Genomic DNA, 25,962 nt, shown 5'->3' on the forward strand with positions numbered 1-25,962 from the left:
ATTTAAGTATTGAAGGGTTTTTGTTAGGACTACTAAGTAAACCTAGCGATTTTCTTTATTTTTATGTCTCAAAAAATACCACATTCGAATTATTTGATAAATAATTTAAATTATCGACCCAAATTAATACTTACATAAAATAGTAAATCGACCATCCTAAAATATATTTTTCATGTAAAATAACAAGCTCTGTGTTCTCGAGATGTTGAAACAAAATTTACTCTCCGACCAACCAAAAAAAGAAAAAAATGAGAGAGAGAGAGAGAGAGAGAGAGAGAGAGAGGTGTGATTTTGATATATGTTTGCAAAAGTCAAAAGAAAAAAAGAAAAGAGGCGTCGTAACGTTATCTTCCTCAGTCCAGGTAAGATATATATATAACCACCATTCACCATACCAGCAATTTTCATTTTCCCCATTTTGTCCCTGAAGGCGGTGTGTTGTGCAGAACATTCTCTCTAGATTGGTCCCTCTGTTTTTTTCTTGCTAAAACTAACCCCCTAAACGCTAAACCCATCATCTCGTCCACTCATTTCCCACCCTGAAAACCCAATTTCTGCCAACCCTAGACCCCTGAATTATTTGCTGCTGTATTGTTTGATTTTGTTATGGGGTGAGAGAGAGCTGTGTTTTATCGGAACTGAGGTGTGATGGAGTGGGATAGTAACTCGGAGTCTGATCTGAGCGGCGCCGAGGAGGAGGAGGAGGAGGAGGAGGAGGTTGGAGAAGGGTTAGGGTTTTTGTTGAGGAAGAGTGGTGGAGGACAACTGCCGTTCCCTGTGGACACGCTGCTGCAACCCGCGCCGTGTGGGTTTGTTGTTGCGGATGCTTTGGAGCCGGACCATCCCATTATTTACGTTAATTCCGTGTTTGAGATGGTTACTGGGTATCGGGCGGAGGAAGTTCTTGGACGTAATTGGTTAGTGTTTTCTTCAACTTCGTTTCTTGTTTGCTTTATCTTGTACCATTTGATGTGTGGACGAAAGGGCTTTTGTGGTTGAAATATTTGTTTTGAAGAATCCTGGGGTTTTGTGGCAATTGAGGGTTGGTTGGGACCTTTTGCATGGATTATCTCGACTCTACTATCTGACATAGGACATTGCGTGGGCTAGAGCATGCGCGATTGAAATCGGCTTTTCTTGTATTGTGTTTATGGAAGAAAATAGGCGGAATTGACAGAGTCCAGGGTCATGCTATTCTGTATTTCGTGTCTTCTTTTTGGTCAAGCCATTGTTGGATGGCAATCATTCAGCTACAATTTAGTCATTCCTCAATTTCTTGTCTGACTACCTGATAGATAAAATGGCTCTTGCTTCTTGGTAGAGGACATTTCAACTAGTAACAATCTTTGCTAGGTTTGGGTTTTTAGGTTGGAGGGTGCCACCTCCAAACTGATCATGTGACCAAATATGTACGATTTGAAAATGAAGATTATGAAATCAGGATTTCCCTTTTCTCATCTCATGCTGTTTTGCTCTAAGGATCTTACTGTCAGTCTTCCTCATCTTGAATTCTCTTTCACTCTCATGCTGTCTCTCGCAGACTGTTCATACTTTAGAGTCTCTTTTTGCTTTTACCTTATTAATCATACTTTTTGCTCCTCAAACTGCTGCGTGACCACTGCAGTGATACCGAGCCTGACTTGCAATTACCCAAGTTAACTGGCTTCAGGTGGGTTCGCATGGTGGCTGTGTAGAATAGTGGTAGACCCTAGATTAACAACAAACCTCAGTTTGGGTTTAGCGTAGAAAGTGCGCTTCAAACCTGATTTCGTACTAATTAAGAAATACAATTGTAAACTGTAAATAGGAAACATGGGTTGTCGTATCCTCCCCAGCAATTGCCTTGTTTCGAATTGGCATGGAACTTTGAGTCAGAATTGAATTGAAAGTGGGCCTTTCTCTTATGTTTCTGAATTTTAATTTCCTAACTATGTTGGCGGGGCATTATTGTTTGTGGAAATTGTAGGATATAAAGTAATTCAATTTAGGACAGGGGCACTGATCCTTCTTTTTTCTTCCATAGAAACATCACGAGCTAATGTTAATCAGTGCAAGATAAGGGTTGAAGATCTGAAGAAAATGTATACAGTTTCTCTTGACTTCAGGAAATGTGTTTGCGACCAAGTCATTTATGCTGAGGTTTGGCCACATTAGATATTTAAAAGTTTGAGACTGAGTTTTCCTTCATGTTATCATAGTTTTGCCATAAACAGCTCTCATATATCCTAGTAGTGCTTTTCTGTTTAGTGCTTATGGCTTGCAGCATATGGTTAAGAAAAATACTTGACATAAGAGCAGCTTTCTGAAGTTCTTGTAATTGTAAAGTCATTGTTGCACTGCAGTGTGTAGGCCTATATACACGCTTCAAGTTTTTTTCTTTGGTTACAATGGAGAACAAGTGAAGGAAATCTTATTACATGCATGCTTTTAATGAACTGACTTTCATACGTCTATCATGGTAGCTGACAAATTTCAGTTTTTATATGGCTTTAATTGAGTGAAACTCAAGCATTAGAAACATATGGAATGCATCTCATTTTACTTGATTTCCTCATATCTGAAGATAATTATCTAGGCACCCTAGAAAGTTGACTGAGACTGACATTATCAGGGTTGCTGTTTAAATTTTTTCCAGTTTCTGCGGATAATGGTTGATGCAATTCCTAAAGCAGTTGCTGCATTATATTCTTGATATACTATTTTTAAGGGAGTGTTGCTAGACTCATTTTCTAATATGAATTATGTGTTAGTTTGTAAATCATTGACTAATTGATCTTGGAATGCCTAAAATTAACATAATAGATTTTATCAGAACTCCTCGCTATATGTATCATGCCTTTTTTCTTTATTACCTGAAGTTGTTTATGGTTTCCATTGTGGTTAAAAGAAGTGGTGATCATTCACAACAGAGATTTTCTTGAATAAATCGGATTATTTTAATTTATTTTTCAGAAATTTACAAACGATAAAGAAAAAAAGTTCTCAGATTCTTGTTTGACTTTGTTCAAGAATTAAGAAAGCACATTAAGATGCCTTGTCAGTCTCACATCTCACATATTTTCACTGGCTTGCGAGGTGGTTATAGCAGCAGCAGTTGCACACAGGTAGAGTTCCACTTATTTTTATATTGCAATTGGGCAATGAGTGAATCGAGAAAGTATTAGTTTGTGCCACAAGAAATATTTGATTAAGTCAAAACTAGTAACATAGGAGAACAAAAGGGAGTTGGAGAAGAGTTGCCATTCTCCCAGAACTGATATGTACTCCATGTCTCGTCATGTGTTTTCTGTCAATCCAAAAAACAAGTAGAAACCAGTTTAAGTTGAAGGTAGGTGTTATGTAGGGGAAGTACTCTAGCTGTATATTGGACAATAATGGTACTGTTTTAATTCCCGGTACATTATCATTGTTTTTCTGTCATAAGTTCCTCGATTAAGAAAAGCCACTCTATATATTTGTAAATAATTTAAATTTAATACTTTGGTGGTGGTTTTCTCCTGTGACGTTTCTTCAACAAACAGCCACAGTACATGTCCTACTTGCAGTAGATGTCCCAGTTAAAGCAGCTTTGTTAGGACAAGCTAGTACCTTTTGATATGTTAGTACTGTTTTCATATACATTTTGCAGAATCTGGCATATATTGATAGTTCGCTTTTGCTACTCGTGGATGAGTTACCTTCTAACACTCAGGCTATTTTTGGATAAAAGTTCGTTTTTTTTTTCTATGGCCTAATATATGAGATTTTGATTTGAGAAGAATTTCTATCCTTTTTACAGATAGCAACTTTGCGATCAAAGTTTTGCTGGTTGTTTTTTATTTTATATGCTTTAACTTAATTTTTGGTGGTAATGTATTAAGGTGCCGTAGGAGGTTATGTTTTATTTAATTGGATTCAGTTTAAATGTTTCTCAACGCAAGTAGCAAGTGTCATATAAAAGTCCTCCTTTGCCTATAGCTTAAGCTAGCCCGGCTTTTGGTCTTATGTTGTAAATTAGAGTAATCTTTCTTTCTTGAGGTAGTGGTTGCAGAAATGATGCTGTCTTTATTCTGATAATGTCAGTCCAATGCTTTGTTTCCACGTGTTATTCTTCCTTATAGATTTAGTTTTTCTTTATACATTTCATTAGAAGGTTAAGGATGTTAAGGATCAGGGGTATCACTGAACGAAGGATAAAGCTCAGTCCACTGCATGAAGAATTGTGCTCATTTTGTTTTGCTTAACTGTGGCTAAAAAGGTAAGGAATGATAATTCTTAATTAAGAAGACACAAATCCTTCGATACTTGTTCGTCTACTGATGTGAGATTGGGGTAAATTGGAACTTGAATGACGTTTCTAGAAGCTTGTATCTTTTCTAGTTGAGCGGTCAACAACTGTGGCAGCTCTCATCAATGGTGAATCTTTTCATAGCAGGAATTTAGGCTTTCGCTACTGCTTAATTGAGATTCCATGAATCAACATTTCACATCTCAACTTCAAGTTATTGGTGATGAATTATATTCTTGCTGTACCTGATTTTATCTTTCCTGGTGACCATTGTAAAGGAGTTCAAATGATGATTTTATTTCCTTTCCTTGTTATCTATAAATTACTGCAATTTCCTAAGGGAGCTTCGGCTATTATCACTGATGCGCCAAAAGGGATGGCGCTGCTTTATGTTGGTTATATGTGATCGCTGGTGACATATATAATAGCCTACTCATGCTTGATTGTTTTTAAATTGCTGCAGCCGTTTCTTGCAATGCAGAGGCCCATTTGCCAAGAGAAGACATCCTCTTGTGAATCCGACAGTAGTTGCTGAAATAAGAAGATGCCTCGAGGAAGGGATTGAGTTTGAGGGGGAGTTATTGAACTTCAGAAAAGATGGATCTCCACTGATGAATAGGTTGCGTATGACCCCAATATACGGTGATGATGAAACAATAACACATGTAATTGGCATACAAGTTTTTAAAGAAGCAAATCTTGATCTAGGCCCACTTCCAGGATCCTCTGCCAAGGAATCTGTAAGAGCATCTGATAGGTTTAGATTTAATATTTCTCCTATTGGAGTAACTTCAGACGGGATTAGGAGTGTCAGCCGTGGGGTTTGTGGAATAATGCAGTTAAGTGATGAAGTTCTTGCTCTCAAGATACTTTCACGATTGACACCGAGGGATATTGCATCTGTTGGCTCTGTTTGTCGCCGGCTATATGAGCTAACAAAAAATGAAGACCTTTGGCTAATGGTATGTCAAAATGCTTGGGGTAGTGAAACAACTCGGGTGCTAGAGACTGTGCCTGGTGCTAAAAGATTAGGGTGGGGTAGATTGGCAAGAGAACTTACGACCCTTGAAGCCGCAGCATGGAGGAAATTAACAGTTGGAGGTGCAGTTGAACCCTCTCGCTGCAATTTCAGTGCATGTGCTGTTGGGAACCGTGTGGTTCTTTTTGGCGGCGAAGGTGTCAACATGCAACCCATGAACGATACTTTTGTATTGGACCTGAACTCAACTAATCCAGAGTGGCAACATGTCAAAGTGAGCTCTCCTCCTCCTGGCCGTTGGGGCCACAATCTTTCTTTTCTTGTTGGTTCTCATCTTGTCCTGTTTGGGGGTTGCGGGAGACAAGGCCTACTCAATGATGTCTTTGTGTTGGACTTGGATGCCAAACATCCTACTTGGCGAGAAATCTCCAGCTTGGCTCCACCACTTCCTAGATCTTGGCATAGCTCATGCACTCTTGATGGCACTAAGCTTATAGTCTCTGGTGGTTGTGCAGATTCTGGAGTGCTTTTGAGTGACACCTTCTTGCTTGATCTGTCTATGGAGAAACCTGTGTGGCGAGAGATACCTGTTGCGTGGACTCCGCCTTCGCGTTTGGGGCACACATTATCCGTTTATGGTGGAAGGAAAATTTTGATGTTTGGAGGTCTTGCCAAAAGTGGTCCTTTACGGTTCCGTTCTAGCGATGTTTTCACCATGGATCTGAGTGAGGAGGAACCCGGTTGGAGATGTGTTACGGGAAGTGGGATGCCCGGTGCAGGAAATCCTGGCGGCATGGCTCCTCCTCCTCGACTCGATCATGTGGCAGTGAGTCTTCCTGGTGGCAGAATCCTTGTTTTTGGTGGCTCTGTGGCTGGCCTTCACTCTGCTTCCCAGCTCTACATACTTGATCCCACTGAAGAGAAGCCAACGTGGAGGATCCTAAATGTACCTGGGCGACCTCCAAGATTTGCATGGGGACACAGTACATGCATTGTTGGTGGGACAAGAGCTATAGTTCTTGGAGGTCAAACTGGAGAAGAGTGGATGCTCAGTGAGATTCACGAACTATCGTTAGCAAGCTCTGTTGTATGAGCAAGAATGACAACAATTTGGGAATTTCTATGTGAAAAGCCATTCTTTTGAATTCAAGAAATTGACACCGTCCAGAGCAACCATTTTACTTAGAGACCGTTTCTACATTCTGGAAATGCTCTACCTGCGCTGCTGTAACAGCCCATGTGCACGATCAAAAATGGTACATAAATTTCTACTTTCCGTGTAGCGCTCATGGGAACACTCGAGCTAATAGCTCTCTCTAGGCTGCTAGACTTGGTAGAATTGTAGGGTATGATATATATATATATATAGCTTAGTTACATCATGTTTTGTGTGTTGTGCTTCAGTTTCTGTAAGTTGAAACTTGGGAGAAACACAACAGAAAAGATTAGTGAGAAATGTGTGTATGCTTTACAATGTTTTTGGTTCTTTCCCTTTATCATGTTTGGTGATTCGTGTCGTTCTTTTCCATTTGTTATACTTGATGATTCATGTCGTTAGTTGTTACACCAGCCGATATTCTTTGAGTATGACAATTAAAAGAAATCTAGTGAGCTATGTTTTTTTTTTTTAGTAATCAATTTTTCTAAGGATGGATATGCACTTGTAACATTACGAATACCTGATGGTAGAGGACAAGTGTTGTGCGTAAAGAGTTGGACTTTGATTGGAGCTAGAGTCGGCAATTTTTCTGGGCCCCGATCCGCCCTGTTTGGGGTAGGTTTGCACTACAAAAAAATTATTTTATTGGAACAGTTTTTAAAATATTTTTTTCTATCAATTTGAAGTGTATTTCTTTTTATAATGGTTTTTTTTTTAACGGAAAGGCCTATTGCGATTAAACGAGGTGTTTCAAAATATGCCAAGTCATTATAATTTGTAACAGTTGGGAGTAGTTACAAAATTAGTGACATGAGAAAAAAAACTTGGTACCGATTTTGTAATGTTTTGGTTGCATTTGATATAATTGTTATTACAATGGTATTTAAATAATATATTTAAGTATGATTTTACCAGATATAATATAATCTTTGTAGTTCTATTCCAACACGACGAACAGCGACGTGTATTTAATAGTTGGGGCCCTGTCGGGGGACCCGACAAAGACCTTTCTTTGCACACTCCAAAAACGGCTTCTGCCTACAAAATTGAGGCTGTTTCTCTGGTTTTTAATTTTCGGAAAAGAATTTATGTTAGTATATGAGAATTGAGCAAAAAGGTTTCTCATAAAAAATAAAATAATAGATTATTTCCTGTAATTTAGAAAATAAAGCAAATTACTCATCTTTCTAAACTACTGTGAGAGGGTACATTGCTATATTTTGAAATACAAAAGGTAATTTTTTAATTCTTTTTTTATAAAGAGGTATTTGCTCATTTACATATTACATGAGTAAATTATATTTAACCTATTTTATTTTTAATATCAGTATCCCACTTTGATCATTAATATTACTTTAGAATAACTTTGTAACTTACATATAATACCAAAAATTTGGCCTTTCAGTTATAATGGTAGTAGCTTCAATTTGAAAAAATTCTTATTCAAATTATTTCAATCAAATTAAATTAATTAAAAAATAAATATTATATATTTATAATGTAATTTATTATTATTTGTAAATCGTGTACTAATAAAGTATATTTTACTTGTTATATTAGTTATTGTTGCACGCCGTCCCTATGAACATATAAAAAAAATCATAGTATAAATAAGAAAATAAATTGTGAAAAGTATAATACATAGTTTAAGGTGAGAAGAAAAAAAGAAATATATGATAAGAAATAAATGTAGTGGAATGTGAGAGACGAAAAAAATATAACGTATGCATTGAGAGATATGGAGCCGTGGTTGAAAGGAAAAAAGAATTAATTAAAAAATGTTTAAATTATTATTACGGATAATTTCTTAAAAAAAGTAAAATAATTTAAAGGATAAATTGAAGAAATAAAACATTAGTACGAGGAAAGGATTTTTTAATAATAGTATAGATAATTGGTACTGATTTACGAACTGGGGTAGTGAGAGTGCTCTGGCAGTGGGGCTTTGATTCACTTTCTTCACGTGGGTTATTGAAGCAGTTGGTCCTGCCCACGTGTTGAACATGCAGATGCAGCCCTTTTCTCACTAATCCCCTCTTCTCTCAGAGAGAGATTACTATCAGTTGTAAAGATAGGTGTAGGAGGTGTTTTGTAGTTGCTGCAGAGTACAAATTCAAGAAAAAAGATGGAGTCTTTGCTAACTGTGTCTTTTCACAGACCTTTATCCCCACTTTCAGTTCCATCTACTGCTCAGTTGTGCTCATCTCCCTCTGGTATGCGTGTAAATTCTTTCCTCTGCTTCTTTGGGTGGGGGGTGGGGGGTGGGGGGGGTATGGGTGGGGTAGATTTTTTAAATCCCCTCTTCTCTCAGAGAGAGATTACTATCAGTTGTAAAGATAGGTGTAGGAGGTGTTTTGTAGTTGCTGCAGAGTACAAATTCAAGAAAAAAGATGGAGTCTTTGCTAACTGTGTCTTTTCACAGACCTTTATCCCCACTTTCAGTTCCATCTACTGCTCAGTTGTGCTCATCTCCCTCTGGTATGCGTGTAAATTCTTTCCTCTGCTTCTTTGGGTGGGGGGTGGGGGGTGGGGGGGGTATGGGTGGTGTAGATTTTTTATGTACTTTTAGTCTGATTCTGGGTTAATTCTGATATATTAGTCTTTAATGGCACAAGGGCTCCTTTGTTTTTTCCCAAAAGATTTCACTTTGCTTCTGTTTATTGAATTCGTTAATGTGTGTGTGTGTGTTTTTTTTAATATATGTCTTTTAAGTACTTTGTGTTTTGATCTAAGGAGAAACCCTTCTTATGTTTGTTTGTTTTTGTGGGGAAATGATCTCTCAAAATCTATTTCTTGATAATGGGTTCGTATGTAGCAGCTCATGTCTTAAGATGCAAAGCTTTCAAGAATGTAGAAAGACTCTGTAGTGTGAGATTGCAAGAACAGAGGCAGAATTTGAGGCTACAGCATGTCAAAAGAAGTATTACATTAAATCCAAGGCATGATTTGAAGTACATAGTGAATTCAGCTTCTGGACATTCGCTTGAATCTGAACCTCCCAAGACACCTTGGAGATCAGTGCAACAGGCCGCAGACGCCTTCTACAGGTTTTCGCGGCCTCATACTGTTATAGGAACAGTTAGGTTCAGCATTCTTGTTTTATATGTTTGAGCACACTGCTGCTTGCGTCTTTGGATATATGATGTGCATTCATATGTAGGAGAACTTACGATCTATTTCCGTGAGCAGGCATTGAGCATAATCTCAGTTTCTCTCCTTGCAGTTGAGAAGCTCTCAGATTTTTCCCCGTTATTTTTCACTGGGGTCCTAGAGGTGTGGCAAAGTTGTCGTAAGTTAGAATCTTAAAATTGTGAACTTGATTGATGCTAAACTTAGCCAGGCCCTATTTCTTGCAGGCAATTGGTGCTGCCCTGTTGATGAATATATACATTGTTGGTTTGAATCAACTGTCGGACATTGAAATAGACAAGGTTATCTTCCAAATGTGTTTTTCCTGCAACCATGTGTGTTTGTGAAAACTAAGAAAGGTTTTATGTTGTCTAAGTGCTGATCGAGGATTTTGACTAGGCCGTCTTGATAACAATAGGTTTTAGTGATTTCATCATGTGCTGTTTAGGGGGAAAACCTCTGATAACAAGTATGTGTTTGTTTCTCAAGTGTGTGAAGAACATGTTTCACTATTCGATCAATGATTAGTTACATTTTCCCACGCGTAGATAAAAACTTCGACATCATATCCTTCTCAGGTAAACAAACCTTATCTTCCATTGGCATCTGGGGAATATTCAGTTGCAACGGGCAAGATGATCGTCTCATCCTTCGCAATCTTGGTGGGCAAGAACAATTTCGTGTAGTTTGCATATAATATGTTATCTAATTGGTTTGAATTTATTCGCAAACATTTGCTCAGCAAAGAACTCTTGTTTTTATATCTGCAGAGCTTTTGGCTCGGATGGGTCGTTGGTTCATGGCCGTTATTTTGGGCTCTATTCATCAGCTTCATACTTGGAACTGCATATTCCATTAACGTGAGCTGACCGTAGAACTTCTCTTTGATATTAAGTATCGGTTGATTGTTTACATCGTCCAACAATGTGCAGGTACCACTTTTGAGATGGAAGAGATTTGCTGTAGTTGCAGCGATGTGCATCTTGGCGGTGCGAGCAGTGATTGTACAAATTGCATTTTATTTGCACGTCCAGGTGTTAATTCTTTAAGTAGTCGTTTCTTCTCTTAATATGCAAAATCTCGCTGACTGATAATGGGGACTAATCTTACGAAATTATATATTGTCTATGCTTTTTGTCCGGTACAATCAGAGTTTCTTATCACATTTTTCGTGTTAATCCAATCGAAGGTGAAGGACCAAAGTTACATTGTTTCCTTTACAGTTTATTTTCCATACAGTATTGTTTTCTTGTAAAAAGATTACTAGTGTGTGTAAGTGGTTCTGATCATAAAATTTAGGGGTCATTATCGATCGTTTAACACATACATAGGTACAATCGTGAACAGATCTGTAGCTCTGGTTATGGTTTCGTTTTATTTCTCATAACGGCAATGGAAAATACTTTAAGAGGCCAAACATGCATAAACGACGATACATTTGTTTTAGAGTTCACATGAAATACTGTCGGACATCTTTTCTAGAATAGCCTCTTTGTTTTCCTGAAAAAGTACACACTATAAGGCGCATGTAATTCTCGTCTGCCGGCTTTAGGGCCAACATGAACAGTTATGTGAAACAATTTCTTGCAAAACACTAACGCATTTCGCCATTTTTAGATGTATGTGTATGGGCGACCAGCTGTTCTCACGAAGCCAGTGATTTTTGCGACTGCATTCATGAGCTTCTTCTCAGTTGTCATTGCATTGTTTAAGGTAATAATCCTTGCGGCTTCCGAGATTACCATCTTCTACCCAAAATCACTGCTGGATTAAAATCTCAGAAAAAAATTGCTATTCTGACTTTGATATTTTCATGTTTTTAGGACATACCTGATATTGTCGGGGACAAGATATACGGGATCCAATCTTTTACGGTCCGATTGGGCCAAGAGAAGGTTTGTAACTTAGTCATCAGCTAATAATTATTGCAACTCTTGAACAAGCATTTTCTACAATATTGCAGTTAATTTTTCCAAGCTGATTTTGTTCAAACGATCTCGGGCAGGTCTTCTGGATCTGCATTGCACTTCTTGAAATGGCATATGCTGTTGCTTTGTTAGTCGGAGCAACGTCTTCTTGCATTTGGAGCAAGTGGACTATAGTAAGACACAACTATTCCTCGACTTCTTGTTCGTATTAGTATTGCTTTTTGATTGGATGCCATAGTCATATTGGATATCTCGATAGAGTAGTATACTCTAGTATACGTGTTAAAAACATGTCCGAAACTATTAACAAAATATTCTTCTAAACAAACATCGTACCCCACACTTCCTACACATACATTGGACTTGTCTAACGCTAGTAAAATAGTAAGGATTTTTGTGATAGTTTTTTTTATACAAAAAGACGTGATAAAATGATAATGTGTTTGAATTTACGATGTTTGTAGTAGGTTTTTATACGAAAAGGCATAGTCATGCTATATTTTTAACTACACTGATCTTTTTAAGGGTAAATTACAACGAGCTCCCATGAGGTTTGGCATAATTACATATACCCCCTTGTTGTTTGAAAAAGTATCAAGATTTTAACGGCCGACTAACAATTAGCACAATCCATTATTTTTCCTTCCATTTTTTGTGATGAACTGACCAAAATATTCTTTTGGACTGAATTATAGTTTTACTTATTTTTTGAAAATTTTCACTAACTTAGTGGATAAATTTTTAACTTTTTCCATTCACCTCATCTTATTTTTTATAATTTTGTTTAAAAAAGAAAAGAAAATACAACAACAACAAAGTTGACAATTCCAGACCTCCATTCAATGATTATACAATTTTATCAAACATCATGATTTTTCAAACAACGAGAGGGTATTCTTAATTATTCTAAACTTTAGAGGACTTCATTGTAATTTACGCTTTTTTAATGCTTTTACCATACGTATAGTCCGTAACTTCATGGGAGCTCGTTGTACACATATTAAGAAATATCATTATTAATAAGCGATGATTATACAATTATATCAATATCTCAATAAACTAAGTAATACATGAGTTAGATCATACATCAATGGGAAAAAGAAAAATTAAATAAATTACTATAATTCAAATAAAGTGAGAAACATCCAGACATCATTCATTAAGATTTGAATCCATGATCTCGAACTTATTCACAGAATCCAATCTTAACGGCCACTAGAATGGTGAAAACGGATAACTGGAAAGGTTAAATTTGTTGACAATTTATTTGTTTTGATGTAAAACATCGCAAATGGCCAGCTACTCATCGTGTTCTCTTGCGCTCGTTTAGGTCATCGGTCACGCCGTGCTGGGCTCATTGCTGTGGAGTCGTGCGAAATCCATCGATTTCAAGAACAAGGCTTCAGTAACGTCCTTTTACATGTTCATATGGAAGGTAATTCACTTTGCATCGTCTAAATGTGTATTTGTGGATATATCATCGGAAACTTTGCTTCGATCAACTGTCGATTTCCCGCTCCTCTAGTCACTTTATTTATTTTTCGGCCCTGTATTTTGTCACGTTTGATCGTTGATCGTTGATCGTTGATCGTTGATCGTTGATCGTTGATCGATCTTTCTTATTTGACTTGTCGATGTATAGTGAATTTGTAACCTCATCTTCTGCTATGCAGCTCTTTTATGCAGAGTACCTGCTTATTCCTCTTGTGAGGTAAATATTTTGCGGCACCGCCGCGGTCATCGTCTTCTTCTTGTCAAGCGGTCGATCAGCGCGCTTTTTTTTTTTTTTTTCTTTTTTTTTGGTGGTCTGATGTATATACTCTCCAGAAACTGTAAGTACTAAATTTTGGATGACAGTTTGGAATTGTCAATTTAAGTAAAATTTAATTTATAATCTATAAGGATATTTTGGTCAGTCCATTATAAAAAATTGATGAAAGTTTAACAGAAATTAACAAATTGAATTAGTTGTCGGACCACTGTATGTAAAATTAAAGGGGTATTGATATTTTTCTGAACAATGATGAATAATTATAATTATATCAAATTTCAAAAGAATTCATCGTAATTTATCCTATTTAAAATTTTATCATTATGTTTGTCTTCGTTTTTGGCCCATCGCAACATTTGTGTGTTTGGGTCAACTTATTTTGTAGTTTTTAGACTTGTTTTCAACTGTTTTAGTTAATTTTATTTCCTAAAGCCCAACAAAAATAGCTGCTATGAGATAGTTTTTTTTCATTTCAGCATTTCTCTTTGCAAAAGAACGACATCTCTCATCCTCTGTATAATATTTTTTCCGGTGAGGTTTGTATTTTTTATTTTTAAATACAAATATATTTCATTTTAACCACTTATTATTTTATACGTAATATTTTTCTACATTATTGGAATAATTAAAAAATTTCAAAAAACACAAAATAATATATCAACTTTACGCGGTTAATTCATATATTATATTATTTGAATAATGTATTTAAATTTATCACCTCGAATAAAATATCTGACAAAAATATTGTTAATCCATTACTAGAGTGTATATAATTATTTATAAAAGTATATTTATATAAATTATATTTTTTTCATTTCCGTACATATATAATTAGAAAATACTATTTATTTTAATCCACTCACAACTAAATAAATTATATGCATATCATACATATATATATATATATATATATATATAAAAGAAACATGATTTGACAATGAAAGATACTTGTTGTCTCCCACTAACCAACATCAAACATTCCATACTTATTTTATATTATCACCAAAAACAAATTCAAACATACGCATTACCTCTAACTTACACTTATTTATCTTTGTTTTTCTCTCTCTGTCTCGACAAAACACCCAAAACAAGTTAAAAATAAAAACAAACATAATGCATATTTTTGTCAAGTTAAAACACAATTTATTTTTTTTTTGGGAAAGGTAACTTTCATAAATGGGAAAAGGATGTATAATACAACAGTGCTCGTATGATATGTTATCCCTCAACAGGCCAAGGGATACGCCATAATTTATAAAGTGCACTAGAGCTAACAGAGCAAGAAAGATTTTTACTAAAAATCCGTAGTCTGACATCCTTTATAATTAAAACATAATTTATTACACAACTGCTCTTTTGCCCATTTCACAATAACTGTAACATAAGTCATAGCAACTATTCACCTACTTGGCCAATGAGTTCTTTGCCTTCCCTCAGACGTAAGGTTGAGAATTCAAAACTCTTTTATTAGACAAAGGTTTTGCGTTCGAATTCCACGTAATATTGCAAGAAATATTTTATTCTCGACACTATAAATTCTTATGATTTAAAAAATCATGAAAAATTAATATTATTTATTGCGGCCAATCAAAACGGATCTACAAGCTTAAGTTTTAAGTATGATTAATTTTTATTCATCGCGATTTACTAGTTGTAGCTTATTTTGATTAATTACTATTTTTTTATTTTTAACCACAGTAATTAATTATAAAAAAATATTGTATTTCTTCCGGTGTACGTATAATTTACCCTGATGTAACATGTTTTGAATAAGTATTTTATTCTCAATATATTTTAACGTTTTGCACCTTAAATCATTACTAAATTATTTTTTAATTAAGTTTTTGATAAGGGAAGAGTTTAAATTAAAATAGAGTATAAATTAATATATACAGTAGATACGCTGTAAATATAATATAACCAACAATTCATATATACTTTTTAACAAAAATTGACAAATATATATATGCTTAACCAAAAGTTAAATATTTATATTAAAAAAATAAATAAATATTAATATTTTATTATATTTTTTTATTTAAAAGAATATATAATTAATAACTTAATCTTATTATCAAATTAATAAAATCTTTTCGTAAAATTTTTTTGTGTATACTCATCCATTCTTAACTTTGCATCTGTAAAATATAATAAAATTCAAATTATTTAATTTATTAATTATTTATTAGTTAATTATAATTAAAAGATATATTTTTTAATTAACCTTAAAAAGTAAAATTGTTAGGATTTTTTTTAATTATATATATAATATAAGGACAATATAATTCAAATTTAATTATAAAAAATAAATATTATATTTATTAATTAAAAAATAAATATTTCATCAGAAATAATTCATGAGGGTGAAATATATTTTACCCTTGTCTTATTTATTAAATAATTTTTTAAATATTTTATTTATTAAATACTTGATAAAGACTTATTTAAATAAATGAGTGGAGTGACACAAAGATCTCACTCATTTCTTTGAATAAGTCGTTATCAAGTATTTAATATATTCTCTATTTCAAATTAATATTATCTTCTAATCTAAGAGTAATTATTTATATAAAACTTATATCACTACTACAACAATATATATATATATATATATATATATATGAGTATATTTCCTAAAGCCCAACAAAAATAGCTGCTATGAGATAGTTTTTTTTCATTTCAGCATTTCTCTTTGCAAAAGAACGACATCTCTCATCCTCTGTATAATATTTTTTCCGGTGAGGTTTGTATTTTTTATTTTTAAATACAAATATATTTCATTTTAACCACTTATTATTTTATACGTAATATTTTTCTACATTATTGGAATAATTAAAAAATTTCAAAAAACACAAAATAATATATCAACTTTACGCGGTTAATTCATATATTATATTATTTGAATAATGTATTTAAATTTATCACCTCGAATAAAATATCTGACAAAAATATTGTTAATCCATTACTAGAGTGTATATAATTATTTATAAAAGTATATTTATATAAATTATATTTTTTTCATTTCCGTACATATATAATTAGAAAATACTATTTATTTTAATCCACTCACAACTAAATAAATTATATGCATATCATACATATATATATATATATATATATATATAAAAGAAACATGATTTGACAATGAAAGATACTTGTTGTCTCCCACTAACCAACATCAAACATTCCATACTTATTTTATATTATCACCAAAAACAAATTCAAACATACGCATTACCTCTAACTTACACTTATTTATCTTTGTTTTTCTCTCTCTGTCTCGACAAAACACCCAAAACAAGTTAAAAATAAAAACAAACATAATGCATATTTTTGTCAAGTTAAAACACAATTTATTTTTTTTTTGGGAAAGGTAACTTTCATAAATGGGAAAAGGATGTATAATACAACAGTGCTCGTATGATATGTTATCCCTCAACAGGCCAAGGGATACGCCATAATTTATAAAGTGCACTAGAGCTAACAGAGCAAGAAAGATTTTTACTAAAAATCCGTAGTCTGACATCCTTTATAATTAAAACATAATTTATTACACAACTGCTCTTTTGCCCATTTCACAATAACTGTAACATAAGTCATAGCAACTATTCACCTACTTGGCCAATGAGTTCTTTGCCTTCCCTCAGACGTAAGGTTGAGAATTCAAAACTCTTTTATTAGACAAAGGTTTTGCGTTCGAATTCCACGTAATATTGCAAGAAATATTTTATTCTCGACACTATAAATTCTTATGATTTAAAAAATCATGAAAAATTAATATTATTTATTGCGGCCAATCAAAACGGATCTACAAGCTTAAGTTTTAAGTATGATTAATTTTTATTCATCGCGATTTACTAGTTGTAGCTTATTTTGATTAATTACTATTTTTTTATTTTTAACCACAGTAATTAATTATAAAAAAATATTGTATTTCTTCCGGTGTACGTATAATTTACCCTGATGTAACATGTTTTGAATAAGTATTTTATTCTCAATATATTTTAACGTTTTGCACCTTAAATCATTACTAAATTATTTTTTAATTAAGTTTTTGATAAGGGAAGAGTTTAAATTAAAATAGAGTATAAATTAATATATACAGTAGATACGCTGTAAATATAATATAACCAACAATTCATATATACTTTTTAACAAAAATTGACAAATATATATATGCTTAACCAAAAGTTAAATATTTATATTAAAAAAATAAATAAATATTAATATTTTATTATATTTTTTTATTTAAAAGAATATATAATTAATAACTTAATCTTATTATCAAATTAATAAAATCTTTTCGTAAAATTTTTTTGTGTATACTCATCCATTCTTAACTTTGCATCTGTAAAATATAATAAAATTCAAATTATTTAATTTATTAATTATTTATTAGTTAATTATAATTAAAAGATATATTTTTTAATTAACCTTAAAAAGTAAAATTGTTAGGATTTTTTTTAATTATATATATAATATAAGGACAATATAATTCAAATTTAATTATAAAAAATAAATATTATATTTATTAATTAAAAAATAAATATTTCATCAGAAATAATTCATGAGGGTGAAATATATTTTACCCTTGTCTTATTTATTAAATAATTTTTTAAATATTTTATTTATTAAATACTTGATAAAGACTTATTTAAATAAATGAGTGACACATAGAGAAGATCTCACTCATTTCTTTGAATAAGTCGTTATCAAGTATTTAATATATTCTCTATTTCAAATTAATATTATCTTCTAAGTATATAGTAATTATTTATATAAAACTTATATCACTACTACAACAATATATATATATATATATATATATTTACGAGTAAATTACAATAAACTTTTATAAAGTTTGATATAATTATAAATATTTTCTTGTTGTTTAAAAAATTACAAATACCCCATAATATTTGATGAAATTATGTAATTCTTGAATGGATATCTGAAATTGTCAACTTTGCTATTGTTGTATTTTTTTTAGAAAAAAAATCAAACGAGATGGATGAAAATTTTTGAAAAAATTATAAAAAAAAAAAGCATTCACTTAGTCCATTAAAAAAATAAAAAAATTTTAGAAATAAATAAAATTATAATTCATAATCTACAAGAGCATTGTGGACGATTCACCACAAAAATAGATGAAAGCCTAATTGAGACTAATAAATTGGGTTAATTGTTAGACAACCATTAAAATCGGAAAGATACTAATAATTTTTCAAATACAGCGAAAGTATTTGTAATTATGTCAAATTTCAAGAGAAACGTATTGTAACTTATCTTACATATGCTATAGAGTGAAAATAAAATATAAATGTTTTTTTGCAATAATTCTCTATATTTTTTTTATTTCTTTCTTTCAAACATATATACATATTTTTTAATCTAAAATTATTGGTATAATATAATAAAGTAATATCTATTCAATAATGCAATAAACTACTTGTGAAAAAAATAAAATAATAAGAATCCGTTTTTAGTCAACCAAAAGATGGATAAATATCACAAATTTTGTATAGTAATTTCCGGGGAAGGTAATAATAACAATAATTGGCATTTAAAACCTTGTGCCGAAATTTGATGTGGTCCAATTGAATTCGGACCCTTTTGCTGTGAATTGTTGAATTAATATATAGTAACGGTATCCAATATGATAATTGTCGGAAAATTTAATTTAATAATCGGAATTTATGTTGAATTTGTACCCAGCTTATATTGTGATTCGTTGAATTAATATATAGTAACGGTATCCTATATGATAATTGTCAGAAAATTTAATTTAATAATCGGAATTTATGTTGAATTTGTACCCAGCTTATATTGTGATTCGTTGAATTAATAATCGAAACTTTATGTAGGTACGGTACAAAGACAAGCATGAATAGGCCTAATTGAAGTTCAAAGTTGGTGGCTACACACCTTTAGTATATATTTTTATATATTATAGGAAAAATTATTATTTTAGTCCGCTAAGTATGCCTAATTTTAATTTTAATCCAATAACTATGTCTAGTTTTGTTTAGGTCAGTAACTTACGAAATTGCTTACTTTTAGTCCCCTGACATATTTTCGGATAATTTTACCCTATAAGTGCATACCGCCTAAAACTGCCTTTCAAATGTTGCATAGGGATAAAATTGTCCGAAAATCTACCAAAGGACTAAAAATAAGCAATTTCATAAGTTATTGGACCTAAACAAAAATGGACATAGTTATTGGACTAAAAATTAAAATTAGGTATACTTAGCAGACTAAAATAATACTTTTCCCTGTATTATATTTAGGAGTAAATTATATTGAATATGTTGATTCTTCAATATATAATTTTATTATATTATATATTTAGGTATATTGACATTCTATGAAATTAGGTTTAATTATAAAAATACAGTATACTCTTTGTAAAATTATAAGTATATTTTTTATTTATTAATAAAATTTGACATAGATATTTACACTAACACCACTGGTTAACCTTCTTGTTAAGCAGCGTCGATGTAATTTACTTTTATATTTAAATATGAATATTTATCAATGATTTTTTTATCATATCTCCTATAATTATTAAAAATAAGAAATATTTAATTTGCTTTTTTTATAAGATTTTATAATTCAACCATGGTTGTTGTTCATGTATGTATATATATATATATAACTATTTTTATTTAAATAAATGCAATTATGATGCAAGAGGACATGATGTCATTTAATAGTAGAAGTTTGACTTGAATCCATTTTATCTTTATTATGTTGGATTCTAAGTGTACTATTCAATATAGATGATATAGACTGATAACTATATGTATTTGATTAGGTCTCGTTTGGTTCGCGTGATAAGATTAGATATAATGGAATTTGATGAGATAAAAAATGAATTGATAATTAATTTTATTATTCATTATATAGCATTTAATTTGACGTATTGTACGTGTGATATAATTTGTGATAATATAATATAGTATTTAGTTGAAGGGATCACAAAATATGATTAAATGTAAAAAAATCATTACGGATATTGTTTTTTAAGTTATTTTTATTTTATATTGTAGCTTCTGAATAATTATAAAAAATAAAAAAATGTCTCAATATTTATTGAAATATAATTTCTAAAGCAATAATCCTTGTGGAATATATATATATATATATATATGAAGTAAACTCCATATATTTAAAGTAATAATCCTTGTGGAATATTTAAATTAAACTCATATATGCTTTTTAAAAAAAATTGGCAAATATATATATATGCTTAATCAAGAGTTCAATATTTGAAATAAATAAATATATTTTATCATATTTTTTTGGTTAAATACATTTTGCACTCCTAAACTATCCATAAAGTCTATTTACACCCTGAACTATAAAATGTAACAAAATGACCCCTTATTATTTACACCCCTAAAAGATCGCTATTACAATTATTCTCCTAAATATAATCTAAATTATTATAATTTTTTTAATTAGAAGATATATAAACTCCATAAATTTATAATTCTTATATTTTTTACTCAACTAATAAAAAATTTATATAAGTTTTGCCAGTATTGTTATATATATTGAACTTTTTTTAGAAATAAAATATTATATCGAATATATATACTGTAAAATATGAAAATTTATAATATAAATAATATATAGTATTGTATATTTTTTAAGTAATGATATGGTATATTTTTATTATGTTGAAATATAATTGAATGAAAATTCATAAGTTATACAACATACTTTTTCTATAATATTATATGCATTATGTATTTTACACATATTTACATATACTTTTTACCATAATTTATTTACTTTGTAAAATATATTCTCTTATATTGAGAATATTATTTTTGGTGCTTCATAATTTATAAAAAATTATAAATAATATTATTTTTAAAATAGAATATGAGTAAAATTTTAAGTTACTAAAAATAGTTTAGGGATATATTTTAATAAAATAGATTTTAGGAAGTAGAACAAAATAGTATAGGGATAAGTGAGAAGGGCATTTTTGTCTTATTAATGTCAAATTATTTTGTCAGGGGTGTTTTTATTACCTTTCATACTTTAGAGGTGTAAATGAGACAAAATGCATAGTTCAGGGGTGCAAAGTGTATCTAACTCTATTTCTTTTTTTATAGAAAATATATTAAAAAATTGATGCATAAGTACTTATTTTTGTCTAAAATAATAAATAGTTAATAACTTTATTTTGTAACCAAATTAATAAAAACTTTTTATAATTTTTTTTGTGTAGTTGTTGTACTCATTCATTGTTTAAATTTGAGTCTATAAAATATAATAAAATTAGAACAATTTAATTCACTAATTATATTTTATTTTATTATAATTAAAAGATACTTTTCCAAATAAGAAAATTTTAATTAAAGTGAAAATGAAAAATTGTTGAAAAAATTTTTCTTTGAATTAAATATATACACATATATATATATAATATAAGGGTAATATTGTTCAAAAATTAAATTTTAGGGGTAAGTATCATATTTATTAATTTAAAGGGGTAAATATTACATCAAAAATAGTTCAGAGACAAGTGTATTTTACCCTTTTATAATTGAGGATAATAATATAATATATATATATATATATATATTTAACCCAATTTCTATATATACAAAAAAAAGAATACTAATTCAAACCATTATGGGAATAGCAATTCAAGCATTTTCTTCTAATTTAAATCATTATAAAAATAAAAACGCATGCTAAAGATGGAGTAATGTAAAAATAATTGCCTAGTAATAATTTAAGAAAACTAATAGAGTCTTTCATTTAAACATATGGCCACTCGCATTGTATGCGAAAAAATAAATAGAAAAAAATCGAATAAGCCACTCAAAGGGTATTAATGTACTTTTGAGTCAAATAAAATTGCATACCCATACTTTTATATATTATACCGTTGTTCGTATACAACATAAAAAATACATTTTAATTATTATTTTTGGATAGAGAATTTTATCTATAAATTTATCAAAACCTTCTATTTCATTAGTCATAAAAAAGAAACCAAAAAGAAAAAAGGAAAAAAAAATTGCTTTTTTTCAATAAAATTGCTTTTATTTTATAGAAATTGGATTAAATATGATTTTTTTTAAAAACATTATTGTCCTCAATTATGATTAAAATCAAAATGAATCAAAATAAATAAATTTTTGTGTGTAAAATGAAAGTCGAACATGTCCTTATATAGACAAATTCTTGCCTAATTTTCCCTTCAAAATTGGATGACCGTTTTTTTTAACAGTCAACTTAACAGATGGTACTCAGGTGGATGAAAATTAAAAATTTTGAGTACCAAGTCTGATGATTAAAAATTTGTGTACTAAAACTGAAAAAAGGGTATACTTTGGATATGAAAAGTGAAATTATCCCTAATGCAAACCAAACGTGTGATTATGCATGATATACAATTTTATCATACCTAATCACACGAATAAATGGGACCTTAAACTATTAATCTGCAAGACGTCACGGGGTTCGAGTTTTTTTGGGGTGCAGTTATTTATCATATTTTGTGTAAATTTATTGTAATTTATTTATAATTTTTTGTCATATTAATGCATTGATCGAACTAATATATTAAAAAAAGTGGCCTTATCCAGATTACAAAGAATATGAGATATTTGTGTAGGACAACTAGTAGACGTAATCAAAGCAAAAGATGAGGTGTAATTCACATTTCAAACACGAACACTATAATATATAGATGATGATATAAGGATTTTGTACTAAGATATTTTAATATGAGAAATATATATATATATATATATACTAATTTTATTTAATTTATAGAGTTGACTTAGTAGTAGATAAAATTAAATTTAAAAAAAAGAAGTCGCGATGTACAATAATGTCAAGCACATGAGTGTGTGATGTGCGTGTGTTTTGAGGTGCATTTCCATGACTTTATGCAACTTTGAAATTTAGTAACTAGATATCATTTAATTATGATTAATAATAAATAATTATAAAATATAATTATTGGCCACAATTTTGCAATAGTTGTTGGTCGTGGTTTCTATGAGGGTGGTAAATATTTTGACTATGGGTTCTTAGCCGTGATAGATAATTCTTTTTATGGTGAAAAATTAATTTTTTGCATCGATTTTATTTAACTGTAGTTAATAGTAGTCATTTACCATGATTTTTAGCTAGTTTGAAAGTAGTAAATGGCGTCCCATGGTTCAAAATAGTTGTGGGGTATTTAAAGGCCCAGATATTTGTATTAGTACGGGATCACGTGGCACGACATCGAACTCTCAGGTCTAGATTGATCAATGATCGTGTTTCGTGTGACCGGGTCGAGGAGGAACCCGACTCGAGTAAGAAAACACACAAATTCTAATCCCGTTTTAAGTATTTTGCCTTAATAAGGAATATTTTGATTGCTACATAACGCAGACTCGTATATTCCTATCAAAATCATAAAGAAAACTTTGTTTAAGTAATTATTATGATTTTTTTTAATAATTATTGATTGAATTGATGCAGTTTATATAAATTGTATAATACATAAATAAATAATTCTATGTGCAACTTTGACATCACATAATCCCCAGAAACATAGTTCTATTTATCATAAAATGCCTGTCCAGTCACACCTTTTTTAAAAAATATATATTTATATGTTTTCCAACTTTCTTGACCTTTTAATTTTTCAATTATTTATAATTTATTGAAATATTTGCATAAATATGGTTGTTTAAGTCAGAGAAATAGTGGTTCCGTGTCAAATAAAAATATGGATTTCACCTTATAATAAGTGTTTTTCGAGGACATAATTTTTTATTTCAAATATATATATGTTCTATTTAATAAATACACATTATGTGTAAAAAAAATGACGTAATCTTTGTATTCGTTATGTAGCACATATATACTATTGTATCTTATATTTTATTTAAAACGTATTATATTCTTTCAAGTAAAATAAATTACGTAATTTTTATATATAAATAGTAAAAATAAAAATAATTATAGGTTACTTGTATATATATATATATATAAAGTCATCATTATTTATCACAGATGATTTTGCTATTATTACTAACACTATTTTTTATAATTTTATTTTATATTGTCACGATTATATATTAAAAAGTAAATTTATGTTGGTATTTATGACATGAAACATCCCATGTACCTTATACGTAATTCACAAACAATTTTGTCTTTTTATGGGAGTCCACGATGGAGTAGGTCGATCATCAATTATTACACGCATGAGCATGACCTGTTTTCTTGTATTTACCATCAATTGTCATGCCTTTTTTTGTTGTTGTGTGTGTTAGATGACCGTATTTGAAGGGTATTTGTAATTATTCAAATAACGAAAAATATTTGTATTATAGTAGATTTCAGCGGTGCTCGTTGTAATTTATTTATTTATTTATTTTTATAATTATATATTTATAAATTAATATTTTATCCGGGTTCGAGATCGTAGTGAATTCAAGAATAGTCTAATTCTGAGTAAATGTCAGATATGAAATACCGATTGAATGATAGACTCTAATCGTATCCAATTCATTGAACCTCACTCAAAACCCATGGGTCTAGACCCGACTAAACCTAGACCCGATTCTCTCTTTTTTTTTTTCAAATTAATTTTTTTACAAATCGTACTATTGGAATTATTTTTAAATTTTTTTATTTCTATCCATAATTTAACAATAAATTCAAATTTATTGTGAGACCAATTTACAAATAGCTCTTTTTTTTTTATAAAATTTTTTAAATAGTATATCGTTTAATTTAAATTTACAAAATAATTTTATGAAAAATATTACACGTTAAATAATGTTATGATGTTTTAAGTTTTTTAAAAATTTGTTAATTTGAAATTAGATCGCTTGATAAATAATAATCCAATTGAATAATGAAGAAAAATAAATATATTTTCTTTTTGTCTAAGTTCGATACATAGACCCATGGGTATATATGGGTAGACGCCCAACCCAGACCCAATCTATATTTTTTTAATAGGTTTGGATTTGGGTCTAATAATATTCATTAGATCTGGGTCTTAGAATTAATCTGAGTTTGAGTAGAATCTTACCCTACTCATTGACATTCCTATATAAAGCCATCTATTCGTTCATATTTGTATAGATTCATATGTCGTGATCTTCACTTTTCAAGTATTGAATGATCAATAGTGATGATTTTGGATCGTCGGGTGGAGTCGTGTGCAGGTAGAGAAGTGTGCGGTTTTCAATCTGTTTAGGCATTAATTTGAAATTGTTTGGGAGATATTCTTATATATTTTTATCCAATTGTTTGGAACTAATCAATCAACTCTTATAATGGTGAAGATATACCTCATCACATACATTAATGAAGATATACAAGGATAATTTGATCATAAAAGAATTTATTTGACCTGCAATAAATCAATAATAAGTCAAATCAGAGGTAAATATAAATTTTTATCCAATTTGCCATGGTTTGATGTAATTACACGTAAACCCCATATGATTTGAAAAATTACATCTAACATCCCTGATGTTTGCTTTTATCTAAAAAATTAAAGTCCCTCCATTAGTCAAATTCACTGATGACTATTATTAAAATAAACCAATACCCATACATTAATGAGGTCATGAAGTCTCAATTTTGCCAATTAAACTAAGCCTCGTCGTGAAGAGTGTAAAAATTAGATAAATGTGTGTGTGTGTTTTTGAATAAAAATGCATGTAGAGAAGGGTGTAC

General features: G+C 30.4%; 2 protein-coding genes across 5 annotated transcripts; both read left to right on the forward strand.

The window, feature by feature from the left end:
• On the forward strand, positions 298-6,742 carry LOC105162835 (adagio protein 1-like). 2 transcript variants are annotated; one of them, XM_020693778.1, is made up of 3 exons: positions 779-917; positions 2,024-2,139; positions 4,731-6,742. In XM_020693778.1, the coding sequence occupies exons 2-3, from the start codon at positions 2,132-2,134 to the stop codon at positions 6,337-6,339; spliced, it is 1,617 nt and encodes a 538-aa protein (XP_020549437.1). In that variant the 5' UTR covers positions 779-917; positions 2,024-2,131; the 3' UTR covers positions 6,340-6,742. The 2 variants fall into 2 exon arrangements, with proteins under 2 accessions (XP_011079284.1, XP_020549437.1); XM_011080982.2 differs by lacking the exon at positions 2,024-2,139 and having other exon boundaries at positions 298-917.
• Positions 8,427-13,353, forward strand: LOC105162836 (homogentisate phytyltransferase 1, chloroplastic). Of its 3 annotated transcripts, none has more exons than XM_011080986.2 (12): positions 8,427-8,618; positions 9,224-9,483; positions 9,595-9,678; positions 9,762-9,836; positions 10,113-10,196; positions 10,305-10,394; positions 10,467-10,568; positions 11,152-11,247; positions 11,358-11,429; positions 11,540-11,635; positions 12,793-12,897; positions 13,136-13,353. In XM_011080986.2, the coding sequence occupies exons 1-12, from the start codon at positions 8,531-8,533 to the stop codon at positions 13,175-13,177; spliced, it is 1,194 nt and encodes a 397-aa protein (XP_011079288.1). In that variant the 5' UTR covers positions 8,427-8,530; the 3' UTR covers positions 13,178-13,353. The 3 variants fall into 3 exon arrangements, with proteins under 3 accessions (XP_011079288.1, XP_011079285.1, XP_011079287.1); XM_011080983.2 differs by lacking the exon at positions 8,427-8,618 and adding an exon at positions 8,734-8,883 and having other exon boundaries at positions 9,221-9,483; XM_011080985.2 differs by lacking the exon at positions 8,427-8,618 and adding an exon at positions 8,734-8,883.

The sequence above is a fragment of the Sesamum indicum genome, linkage group LG5, assembly GCF_000512975.1.
Source record: "Sesamum indicum cultivar Zhongzhi No. 13 linkage group LG5, S_indicum_v1.0, whole genome shotgun sequence".
NCBI classification, from domain to species: Eukaryota; Viridiplantae; Streptophyta; class Magnoliopsida; order Lamiales; family Pedaliaceae; genus Sesamum; species Sesamum indicum.